This window comes from Ochotona princeps, chromosome 10 (assembly GCF_030435755.1).
Source record: "Ochotona princeps isolate mOchPri1 chromosome 10, mOchPri1.hap1, whole genome shotgun sequence".
NCBI lineage: Eukaryota > Metazoa > Chordata > Mammalia > Lagomorpha > Ochotonidae > Ochotona > Ochotona princeps.
This window is the reverse complement of record NC_080841.1, coordinates 77,782,074-77,795,487: the sequence shown is the minus strand read 5'-3', so window position 1 is coordinate 77,795,487 and position 13,414 is coordinate 77,782,074. Positions and strand designations below refer to the sequence as shown.

Sequence of the window (13,414 nt, the reverse complement as noted above, 5' to 3'; positions counted from 1 at the left end):
CTACCTGCAAATGAAAAAAAAAAAAAACTGGAGAAAGAATGAAATCCTATTTTTCAAATTTCATTTTTGCAAAATTTCTCTTTTATCGTGTTTTAGTTATGGCCAGAGCTAATGCTAAGCATCTTTGTGGCAATGCAGCTCTCTTTTCAGTTATTCTATAATTTTTGTGATTAAAACTTGCCTGAAGATTATTTCTTGACCTTTCCGATTAGCTCCAAACAGCTCATTCTTTCCATGGGGATCTGAAATGAGGAAAAGAGTAACCATATCTATGAATCACATCTAAATATTTCTTTTCAATTGCTCACGTGAACTCAATGAGATTTGTTGCCATTCCAGATACAGCACATTTTTAAAAACATTTACTTATTTTTATTACAAAGTCAGATATACAGAGAGGAGGAGAGACAGAGAAGAAGATCTTACACCCAATGATTCACTCCCCAATAGAGCCGCAACGTCCAGTGCTATGCCAATCCGAAGCAGAGAACCTGGAACATCTTCCAGGTCTCCTATGTGGGTGCAGGGTCCCAGTGCTCTGGGCTGTCCTCGACTGCTTTCCCAGGCCACAAGCAGGGAGCTGGATGGGAAGTGGGCAGCCGGGATTAGAACCGGCGCCCATATGGGATCCCAGGGTGAGTTCAAGGCGAGGACTTAAGGTGCTAGGCCACGCCGCCAGGCCCGATAAAGCACATTTTAATATTAGTGAAATGTGGACATTTATGAGCATTATTAAATAGGCATTACATCTCATCTATTAATGCCTTAACATAATAACCATTTTTTAAATAAAAATTTAAATTAGTTGAGATTATGTATTTCCCTTAAAGTGGGATATGACAGAAAAGATGGTATGAAAATTCAAAATAAGGCTTGGGGTATCTTACATCCTATTTTAGCTATAGTTCGTCTTTTCCTGTCTACTCTGCTTCAAAAACAACTTCCTGAAAATGTATCTTGGGGGGTGGCTGTTGTGATTCAAGTGTTTGGGATAGTGAAAAGACTCATATATAATTCCAGATTTATGGTAACAGGCTGGCAAATTGCTAGAATAAACCTATACAAGGAAACTATAGAATGCCTATGTCTCACCAGCTGTCCTTCTGCAAGAAACTCAAAGTAAAAATCAAATATAATTCCATTCAACATTTACTGAGCTACGTATCAATTCCCATCTCCATTACATGCTGACCTACCTGGAAGTCTCTGCTTGACAGAGTTCTCCACTGTCCATGGTACTGATTCTTGCTCCAACTTGAAGATCACATCAGGCTTTGTCATGGAGTACCCTGTTCATGGAGAATGATGCAGATTTTCCGAAATCACCACTAGTCCTATCAACTACTACACTTTATAAACTCTTCCTTCATTAGCAAAATATACAGAAGTGTTCTGCTTAGGCATGACAGAACTTCACTCACCCAAGGACAGCAGATTGTTATAGGTCTCAAGCATCACCTCCCTATACAGGGCCCGCTGAGTATTGTCCATTGTCTGCCATTCTTCCTGGGTAAAGTCCACAGCCACATCTTCAAAGGACACCAACACCTGTAACAGCACATTTCTCCTCAGCTCTGGATCATTAAAAAGAAACACTGATAGTGCATTCTTTGTATTTTTAATTTGCAACTTCTATGGACACAGTTCAATTTACAATTTATACAGCATCACAGAGTAAGAGTTAAATGAAAATATCTTGTGCTATATTACTTTTGCAATTCCTATACTACAACAGAATATTCCTTATTCTATTAAAGGTTGTTTTCTCTAAAGTTTCTAGATCATTAGATTCATTGTAATGAACTGTGGAAGGTATTGCTGGAATAGCTCTCCAAGTGGAAGATATCACTCTGTCCATTATTGCCACTCTGTTTTTCAACTAAATTAACATAAATAATCATATTGACACTGAGCCAAAATATTAACTCAGCAACTATAATACTAAACTGAGTTCAATTCTTCTGTGTGTGTTCAATTTGCATCTTCTAGGAATGCAGCTGAATTTACAATCTATATGGCAATATAAGGTAAAAACAAAATAAAACATTTTCTCCTGTATTATGTTTGCAATTATGAAGCTACAATTCCATTATTATCCTGTATCAGATTGTTTTCTATAATGAGCATAAAATGAGTTCATTGTGCAATCTTCAGATACACATGTGCTAAATAACATGCTAGATTAGATAATTAAGATAAATGCTTAATATTGCAAAGGATAATGAGTTTTTTCAGTAGCTTACTAATGATTTCCTCAAACATACTGATACTGAAAAATATTATAGTGATAATAAAATTCAATTTTCTCATTTCAAATGAAAATAATGAAGTACTGAAAAAAAATTTAAACTGGACTTTCAATGAGTAAATATTTCCTACAGCTTATACTGAAATTAGAAAAAATATATGATCATATATATAAATACTGCTTATCATATATGTACATAGTCAAAAGTCAAAAATACGTGGAATACATACACAGGTATTTCCAGTGTATAAATATATAAAACACTATATATATTTTTTCACTTTTGTGTAAGTGCATATTAAAATTTCTACTTTGTTTTTTATTTACTTCTTATGGAATAACATAATTAAACTGAGGTTTTAATTTCTACATAGTGGGGACTGCAGGAGGGAGCACCTTGCTCGGATCCCGATCCCAGCCACCATGTGCTCATGGTGAGCTGGGCCTGGGTCCACCTGGATTCGAGGGAATACTTCCTTTCAGGTGCAAACACCGAGGGCAGGGTCTCTGGGACCGGGTGGGTCCAGGGCCCACCCACAGCCCTCATTGGGCGGTGGATGGGATTGGGTTGGGACGCAATGTTGGACCTGTGGGTTTAAACTTCAGCAGCCGGGAGGCTGCTGGGGGCTGCAGGAGGGAGCGTCTTGCTCGGATCCCGATCCCAGCCCTCCATGTGCTCATGGTGAGCTGGGCCTGGGCCCACCTGGATTCAGGGAGTACTTCCTTTCAGGTGAGAACGCCGGGGGGGGGGTCTCTGGGACTGGGTGGATCCGGGGCCCACCCACCGCTCTCATTGGGTGGTGGACAGGATTGGGTTGGGGCGCAACCTTGGGCCTGTGGGTTTAAACTTCAGCAGCCGGGAGGCTGCTGGGGGCTGCAGTAGGGAGCGTCTTGCTTGGATCCCCATCCCAGTCACCATGTGCTCATGGTGAGCTGGGCCCGGACAGCAAGTGTGCCATTTAGCGCCAGGCTGTGCCTGCTGGCCACCCGGCCGGGGAGTTCTGGGGTATTGGTTGTCTGAATTGCTGCTTTGGTAGCTCCAGGCTGACCCCACTGTTTCTGGGATCTGAATCAATCCTAAAAATTCCCAATGCCAGTAACTCTTCCTTTGAAGAACTTCTAATCACTTAACAATGCTGAGCTGTGAACACCTATCATGCAAAAGATAAGCTCAGGCTTCTCTAGCAGGATATTGTTTTGCCTGACATGATGATGGTTCAGGAGACTGGTCACATTAGGCAGGGCCATAATATCAACTAGCACTCTAGAACCTTATCCTGGGGTGGATTCTGTGCAGGATGTGTAGGCCACACCCTGTAGAAAGTTTAGCCCCACTGGTAAACCTAAAAGTTTGGGTGGTTATGGACTAAGCTAGGTGTGACCAAGGAGCCTGCCATCAATCCCAGGTAAAGGGACGTGCAACAGTCTGGACTGGGCAAGGCAGCAGCCCACAAATGTGCATCCCAAATAGGGTGTGGGGTGGGCCGGCCTGCAACATTCACCAGCTCATACAAGGCCAAATGGAAGGCCAGATTATGCTGGGCACTGGCCTAAAACCCAATGGCACGTAAGTAAACTGGGTCTGGGAGCGGATCAAGTAGAAGAACTTGGGAAACTCCTTTGGCGAGTCATAGCTCTCGCTGGTGAACACGTGGTACAGATTTGGGGATCAAACAAGCAGGGCATAGTAGCTCCAAAATGTGTAAATCGGTAATGGAAAGGAATGTACTGGGCAGGACTGAGCAAACCTTAGTCTACAAGCAAAACTAGAAACCAGCATGGAGCACAGGTCATACCGAGCTAGGCTCTTGCACCTACTGGTCCTCAGAGCAACCATGGGCAGGTGCGTGATTTACGGCTAGGAACAGGCCCAATTTAGGAGGTAAGAGGACACCCTAACTGGGTTGAAGTTCCCACCAAGGCGCGCGTGTGCTGGAATGGGGCTGCGTTCTACCTAGGAAACAGTTGTAGTCACCCAAGGCACTAGTGTGGCCTGGGATTGGATGCACCAGGCCAGTTCAGACACCAACACCATCTGGTGTCTTGGAGAACCAGGGTAGATGTGGGACTGACTAGGCTGGGTCTCAATCCCGTACTGAGCCATGTGTGAGCTGTATGTGGGTATGGACGAGCCATGGCTGGGCTGAAACATCCAACAACAAGAACCAGAATGGGGTGAAAGCCAGCCAGGAAAAGCCACTGTTCCTGCTAGGACAGGAGGTGAACTGAGTAGGGTTGGCTCAAGGACCCCCTGGTATGCACAAAATCTGGCATTGGGAGGGGATCTGATGGAGGAGTCTGGGCAACTCCTCTGGCAGGACACAGTCCCTGCAGGTAAGCACAAGAAGCATGATAGGAAACAGCCCAGAATAGGCCATGGAAAGTTTCCCACTGGCACACATTCAGCATGGGTCAGGGGCAGACCAGGCTGAATCAGTTCATGTCACCCACTGGCAAATCCGAACACCAGAACAGAGTGTGGGTTGAGCCGGGTTTAGTCACGACAAAAGCAGTACACATTATGGAATGCCAGGGCATGGTTGCCTGTACTGGATTTGACTGCAGCACCCAACCAGCATATGTGAGATCCAGGAAGGGAGGGGCAGAGCTGGTGGGGGGATTAAGGGGCTGGTCCCCTCGCTGGACAGCTACTCCCACTGGAGAGTGTGGGCTGGGATGGGGACAGACCAGACTAAGCAGGGCTACAACACCTGTGCGCCTCATGTGGCTTAGAGATCAGGGAAAAGCCAGCTGGGCTGATTGTTCCTACTGGTGCAAGCATAAATTACAGTGGGTGAGGGTTGTTAGGGCTTAGGCACAGCATCAGATGGCAGAAGCTAGCACTGGGGACTAATTCTGTCAAGTCAAACCACAGAACCACCCGAAGAGTGCATCAACTGGGATTGAGAGAGACCCGGGTGGAAAAAATTGGGTTCCCCCCTCTTGGGTTACTAATCCCATGGGAGTGCATGAAAACTAGGATGGGGGCTGGGATGGCTAGAAAGAGATGCACTCAACAACATTCGTGAGGCCTGGATGGTTGAGTTGGTTAGATTGAATTAGGCTTTAATACCCACTGATATGTATAAGAGCCAAATGGGATGGGGGACAGACTGGTCTACTGCTACACATACTGGCAAGCTAGGGTAGGGGGCAGGCCTGGTGGGGTTATTATGGGTCACCCTGACTAAGCTGCAGCTCCCACTGGTTGAAGGGCCGAGCATGTGCTGGGCAGAACCGGACTGGACTGCAACACTCATTGGTTCCAGTGCAACTCGGGACTGAAAACAGAAACAACCCAGCAATTGAAACCGCCAGCTGATCAGGGTGATGGACTGTGCCGGGCCCTGTGCTTGCTAGAACATAAAAGAATCAGGTCTGGGAATACCTCAAAGTAGCTTTGGAGATCTCCCCAATCGAACTGCTGGACTCAGAACTCTAACCAAGAAAAGACAGAAGACAGAACAGGACAATCATTCATCTCAGCTATATGCTGACAGTGAAATACTGGGCAAATGGAGACTTTATGATGGACCATATCAATCAGTGGTCGACCTCATCGAGTGAAACTGGCAGCAATTCATAACTGGAGAACTATTAAAAACACTTGAGGAAGTATCTCAGAGTATGCCCCACATGTGGGACTTGGGGTGGGTGGGAAACCGGGTGGGGCTTCTCCCTCAATTTCCCCTTTACCTCAGATACACGATGGAAACAATATGGACATAATGGTATTACCCACTTCCCTATACCCCTGAACCTTTTTTTTTGGTTAACCATAATTAACTATGTAAAGATTGTCAACAACTATACAATAAAATAAATTTCAAATTTCAAAAAAATTTTTACATAGTAAATTAGAGCTTAGGAGGGAAACAAATGATAGTCTAATAACTATCTTCTGACAATTAGTTGATATCAGCCAGTCACAGCCTGCCAGCTGAACAGAAAATATACATATAAGACAAATGCCATGCTGTAACAAGCCTAATCCTTTTTTTATGGTTTGGAAGTGCTTTAGCGTTAAGCAGTTATCTGGGTTTTTCTTTTCTTCCAGTTACTTATTTACCAATTTAACATAAAATTGGGGCTAATGTAGAAGATGTATATAATTTTAACAGAATGATACTTATTTTCAATCTTCCCTTTTTCCCTGTCATGCTTTTTTTTGGGGGGGGGGGTATCCTACCACAGTTTTACTTTTTTCTGAATTCAACAGTTTTCTATTCAGAGAAAATTCAAGTTCTTTTTTTTTCAAATTATGCTGCATTATGTGACACAGCTTCGTAGGCTCTAGGATTCCCCCAACACCTCCCTGTATACCGCCCCTCACCATGTGGATTCCTCCACCTTGTTGCAGTATTGCAGTTCAAATTAAGTCAAGATTCTGTTTTAGCATACACATACCAAGCATTAGAGTACAAAACCTTATTGTCCAGATAAATTCAATGGTTTCTTGGGGAGACCATCTATGGTCTGAAGGTAGAGCTGGCAGAATATCATTCCGATCAAATAAAAGCCCCAACACAACGTCAACAACAATTTATAACATTATGGAGTTAATTCACATGATGTTGAGTAACCAATATGTTAAATAAAAATGCAAGTTCTCAACCACAGCTTGTGACTACTTCACTGACATTTCAATTCTAGTTTATATACAGAACTGGTTGCTATACACCTTAAATTTGCAAAGGGTACTATTCAGGTGTGTCATGTCTGTTTACATTTTAGTATTTAGCAGTTTATAGTGTTGAAGCATAATTTTGCTGAACTTGGCAGATTTTAGGATAGTCTAAACTGCTTATAACTCTAACAAGGCATATGTCAACAGTTGAAGTGCAGAACAGTTTTCGGAAGGGTGTACAGAGAAATCTTCAATACTTTACTGAGGATTAACTAATTTTTGTGTCCTACCTAGTAAGGCTTGTAGGATTCCATGCAGACCATTTACTGTCTCGTTCTGAGATTTCCTTGTTGTTGTCTAACTATTCCAGTGTGTGTGTGTGTGTGTGTGTGTGTGTGTGTGTGTGTGTGAGTCTTGAGGTGTGTGTGTCTTGGGGTGTGTGTGTCTTGGGGTGGGGGGCTCCAGAGCGACCCTGATGGTCAATGGAAGAGAAGATGGGGATCCAAAGTTGGAACTAAGTAAGGACCAGAGAAAGCTGCTCTCCATAGTCCTGAAGTAACTTTACTGTTCTTCTGTTTCTGAAGACCGCTAAGGGATCCTGGCCGTTGTTCCGATGACCTTGGATCCTGTGAGGATGGATTTGGGCTTCTTCCATTCCATGTGCAGATCCAAATGAGACTGGGTGACCTCAGAGTTCTCGGTCTCCAAAGGCACTCTAGTTCCCTGTTGTCTCTTTGGCAGTTGGGATGTAGTCCTTGGTGCCTGTGCTGATAGTCCTTGGTGATGATCTGAGAGTCTTCAGAGTTGGGATACAAGCCTCCTCCTGTCCATCTGCTCCACTCTGGTGTCTTCTCCTGCTCTGTGCCTATGACCTACTGTTAAGAGGTTGTACGAATTGCTCTTGATATCCCCTCCCCCCATATGCCTTTGTGGTTTTACTACTGTCTAATACTGATTCGAATCTGTAGTCTATGAGTTACCTGTTCTGTTACCGAAAGGTTGTACTTCACGTGTTACTCACACCTTCTAAGGAGATGGAAGATTTCTCTGTTCTCCCACCCCTTTTCTGAGTATCTCAAGGTCTTAAAAGTTATTAGGTTTTACAATTCTTTGATGTAGATTATAAGAAGTCTGCCTCACATTGATTGTACATTCACTGGTTCATCACAATATCTTATTGCATGAGATACAGGGTGTTTGGGGTTGGAATAATATTACAGTTTACAGGTACCATTTTTCAGATTGACAAAATTTCATCTTAAATTAAGGCAGACATGTGGTATCTAACATTTTGGGATTGACTCGTTTCCCTTAGCATGATGGTTTCCAGTTGGGGCAATTTGGCCACAAAAACTGCATTTCGGATTTTTTTTAATAGCTAAATAGTATTCCATGGAGTAAATGAACCATAGCTTTCTTATCCAGTCTTCTGTTGATGGGCATTTCGGTTGCTTCCAAGGTTTTACAATTATTAATTGTGCTGCTATGAACATAGGCATGCATGTTGGTTTCTCGTGGAACGGGTGTTTTGGATATATTCCTAGAACTGCTATTGATGGACCATATGGTATGCAGATTTTGAGTTCTTTGAGTGTTCTCCATACTGATTTCCATAAGGCTGTACAAGCCTGCAGTCCCACCAGCAGTGGAGTAGGGTTCCCTTTTCCCCACATCCTCGCCAGTAAGTGTTGTTGTTGGTTTTTTGTATGTGAGCCATCCTTACTGGCATTCGGTAGTACCTCATTGATGTGTTAATTTGGATTTCCCTTATTGCCAGGGAACTTGAGCATTTTTTCATGTTTGTTTGCCATTAGGATTTGTTCCTTTGTGAAATGTCTGCCCATTTCCTGTGCCCATTTCTTGAGTGGTTTGTTTGTTTTGGTGTTTTGGTTGTTCTGAAGATCTTTATATATTCTGGAGATTAGCCCCCTATCAGCTATGTAGTGTGCAAATATCTTCTCCCATTCTGTGGGTTCCTTTTTTACTTTGTTGATTGTTTCTCTTGCTGTGCAGAAGCTGCTTAGTTTGATGAAGTCCCATTTGTTTATTTTGGTCTTGATTGCTATTGCTTTTGGTGTCCTTGTTAGGAAGTCAGGGTGTTTTGCAGGGTGTTTTCTGCATTTTCTTCCAAAGTTTGAAGGTTTCTGTGTGTAGATTTAGATCCTTTATCCATTTAGTTTTGATCTTAGTGTATGGTGAGAGATGTAAGTCTATCTTCTGGTTTCTGCAGGCTATTAGCCAGTTGTCCCAACAGCATTTACTGAAGAAAACTTCCCATTTGCTTGGATTGTCATCTTTTTTGTCAAAGATTATTTGGCTGTATCTGCGTAGGTTCCCTTCTGTTGTTTCTGATCTGCTCCATTGATCCTCCTCTCTCTCTTTGAGCCAGTACAAGGCTGTTTTGATAACACCCACGCTATAGTATGTCCAGAGGTCCAGGACAGTGATTCCTGTTAACTTCCTGTTCTTCAGGATGGTTCTAGCTTTTGGTGACATTTTTGGGTTTGCACTGGCTCCTTCCTCTGACTCATTTCTTTTCCTGTGGCCTCGCCCCATATCTATGTGATCTGACATTGGTGGTTTCTAATCCTTGACCTCTGCTTGCACCTAGTTGCTGACCTGAGGTCTTGCTGACTTAGATTATTGTTCCTTCTTTGTGGTGCCTGGGTTCCCCTCCCCCTACTTCTTCAGTCTGCAGTATTGTGGGCTCTTTAAAACAGCGCGATATTTACAGTAGCTATTGAATCTCCCTTCTGTGGGCTTCTTGTGGCCTGAGATTGGCGCCATCCAGTGCTGGGGACTTCCAGTTCCCAGGTTCGCCCCCAGGCTCTATGTTTCTGTGCCTAGTCACCTTCTGTAGCTCGTCTGCTCAAATCCAAGCCTGTCATGAATTGCTCAGTTCAGGTATTCTTCACGACATTTTGTTCCCAAGATCAGTTCAGGCACCCTTCACTGCATTTTGTTCCCAAGATCTGCCTGCCCCTCACCTCCTGCCAAGGGCGGACACTTCCCTGTGTCAACATCTCACCGAGGTTCACTCCTGAATTTCTCTCACCAGATTTTGTTTGAGTCTCTGCAGCCCGTGGCGCCCTCCTTGTCCTTCTTAGGTTGCTGATCTTAGTCATTCGTGTCTGTTTCAGTGCTATGTGCCACCTTTCTCAGTCCTGGCGGCACTGTGGGATTTCCCACAGTGTTCCCCGTGGATCTTTCCCCTGAGGCTCACTTTAGGCTGCTCCTGTCCCTAACTTTTAGGACCCTCGGTCACTTCAGTCTAACTTTGTCAGCCATCTTGACTCCCCTATCTTCTTATTCTCTTACACATTTGAAATAACATGTTTTAAACTCACATTGTACTCAAGATCTTAATTTTTCATTAAGTGATTAAAACAATACGAGATCAATGTAATTGGAAAGTGCTATAAATATAATGAAATGAATAGATATGTTTCAATCATAAAATTTACAGACACAGATCATTAAAACTACAGGAGAATATCACCATTCGCTATTTGACAAAGATATAAATCAAAAGTGACAAATCATGCTTGCAGCACTACTCGTATATACCATTGTTCCCCCCTTTTGTTGTTGCTTGTGATTTTTTTTGCTACTCTACATAACAGAATTTCATATCTGTATATTTGCATTTAGAATATTTCACTCAACATCTTGGCCTCTAGTTACACTCATTTTGATATAATACATAGAATTTTGTTTCTGCAGGTGAGTAAATGCTCATTGTACACAGATACTACATTTTACTTATTCAATTATCTAATGATGGACACCTCAATTCATTCAATATCTTGTGTGTTATGAATAGTGCGGTTATAAAAAAGATGGTATCTCTTTACAGAATGTGTTCATAACTTTCAGAAAATACAATTAGTAGTGAGATTGCTGAAAATTACAGTAATCTTATTTAAATTTAATCCTTTAAATTTTATTTAAGCTCTTTTAAAATTTTAAGCTTTTTAAAAAAGATTTTTTTGTTTTTACTGCAAAGTCAGATATTGAGACAAAGAGCAACAGAGAGGAAGTTATTCCATCTGATGATTTACTGCCCAAGTTGCCTCAACCTCTGGTGCTGCGCCAATCCGAAGACAGGAGCCAGGAGCTCTTAAGGGTCACCTATGCAGGTGCAAGGTCCCAAGGTTATGCACAATCCTGAATTGCTTTCCCAGGCCACAGGCAGATAGCTGGATGTGAAGCAGGGAAGCTGGGATTAGAACCAGTGTCCATATGGGATCCCAGCACATTCAAAGCAGTTTACCTGCTAGGCTACCACACTGGGCCCAGCAATCTTATCTTTAAACATTTATGAAATTTTATGCTATTTTCACGTGCTGATTTAATCTATAACTCCATCAACATTGTATAAATGTTCTTATTTTTTACTTCCTCACCAGTATTTGTTACCCTTTCTTCCAAATAATAACAGCCATTCTGACAGGGTTGAGATATCTCATCGTGGTTTTGATTTACATTTCCCAAATGGTTACATTTTGAGAACTACCTACTGAGGTTCTTTGAGCAGTTCTTTTCCAAACAGAGGATGTTTTTGTTGATGAGGTCACATGGAACTTGAAATATAAAAGTTGCCAATTTGAATAACACATGGAACTTCCTGTTTTCTGTTATTTGACAAAATATTACTACTGATACAGAGGGCCCAGAATGGTGGCCTACTGGCTAAAGTTCTTGCCTTGATAGCACCAGGAACCCCTATGGGCACCAGTTCAAATCAGCACAGCTCCACTTCCCTTCCAGCTCCCTGCCTGTGGCCTGAGAAAGCAGTTGAGCATAGCCCAAAGCTTTGGAAAGCTGGACCCATGTGGGAGCCTTGGAAGAATCTGCTGGTTCCTTGCATTGTATTGGTGCAGCCCCAACCATTGCTGACACTTTGGGAATGAATCATTGGATGGAAGATCTTCCTCACTGTTTCTTCTCCTCTCTGTATTTCTGACTTTGTAATAAAAAGAAAACTTTAAAAAAAAGAGTGGTAGAGAAACCCTAATAATCCATAAAGCTCATAATACCAGTACAATCTCTCTAGAAAAAAACAAAAACAAAAAACCCAATATTTCCTAATGAAATATGATTTCTACTTAGATTTGGGATTTTTTGTTTCCCTGTTTTTGAAAGATTTATTTATTTGAAAACCAGAGAGAGAGAAATTTCAAAGCAGCCTGGCACAATAGCCTACGGGTGAAAGCCCTCACATTACATGCACCGGGATGCCATAGAGGTGCCAGTGTGTGTCCTGGATAACCTGCTTCCTAGCCAGCACCCTGCCTGTAGCGTGGGAATGTGGTAAAGGACATGCCAATGCCTTGGGACCCTGAACCTGTGTGCTAGGTAAAGAAAAAACTCCACACATCTCATCAGCCCAGCTCCTTCCATTGTAACTCTTTCAGAGTGAGAGCAGATGGAGAATCTTTGTATCCCTTCTTTCTGTATATCTGCCTTTCAAAAACTATACACATATATGTGAATTTTCTATGTTTGCTGAGGATGATGTTTACATATGTGATCAGAGTGGGAATGTTCAAGGGCTGGGGAAAAGTTGATGTGATCATTGTTTCCAAGTTTTCTATTTCTTCTTCCCATGGAACTGGTTCATATCCTCATTGTTCATTTCCCATCTAGCTCCCTGCTTGTGGCATTGGGAGGCAGCAAAAGGAAGCCGAAAGTCACAGGGCTGGGTTTTGGAATTTTTACAATGGGGCCCAGCAGCGTAGCCTAGTGGATAAGGTCCTCGCCTTGAACGCCGCGGGATCCCATAGGAGTGTGAGTTCTAATCCCAGCAGCTCCACTTCCCATCCAGCTCCCTGCTTGTGGCCTTGGAAAGCAGTCAAGGATGGCCCAATGTATTGGGATCCTGCACCCATGTGGGAGACCTGGAAGAGGTTGCAGGTTCCTGGCTTCAGATTGGCGCAGCTCTAGCCAGCCATTGTGGCTCACTTGGGGAGTGAATCATCGGACGGAAGATCTTCCTCTCTGTCTCTCCTCCTCTCTGTATATCTGACTTTGTAATAAAATAAATAAATCTTTAAACAAATAAAATAACAAAAAAGAATTTTTACACCAATAGTAAACATAGTTGCAACACTGAAATGGTCATTAAGGTCAACGCATGGTAGTTACAGGACAATCTTCATTTAATTTGTGCATCAGTCACAAATTAAATAAGCATGTATTACAGTATACGTATGACTGTCAACTCAAATGCTACCTGGTGGACATGACTAACAGCCTACCTGCCTATGACCTGAGGCATGGCTTAGAGGCAAGTGTGCAGTACTTGACCTGTGACTTGACTGGAGGTTCCAAATAGACACACCTTCTAGTCAATTACAGTGTCATTGTTGTGAGGGAGGGCTGTCTGGGACTGCCCTTCTGCCATCCTCTTTCCTAGTGCATATGAGTAGTGCTCACTTTACAATAAATGGACATGCTCCCTCAGACTATCCCCGGTGGTTCTTGCAGCCCAAGAACACTGATACCGCATCCCCTTGGTGGTTTCGGGCATGTTGGCA

General features: G+C 42.9%; 1 protein-coding gene across 1 annotated transcript in view; it reads right to left on the bottom strand.

Annotated features, from left to right (window-relative positions):
• LOC131481335 (zinc finger protein 569-like) overlaps window positions 1-13,414 on the bottom strand; it is a 38,143-nt gene continuing 24,729 nt past the window's right edge. The window contains exons 3-6 of the mRNA XM_058669754.1: window positions 1,422-1,548; window positions 1,197-1,289; window positions 170-242; window positions 1-4 (exon numbers count right to left, since the gene is read on the bottom strand). Coding sequence (XP_058525737.1) covers window positions 1-4; window positions 170-242; window positions 1,197-1,289; window positions 1,422-1,548 — 297 coding nt within the window. The remainder of the gene's footprint in view (window positions 5-169; window positions 243-1,196; window positions 1,290-1,421; window positions 1,549-13,414) is intronic.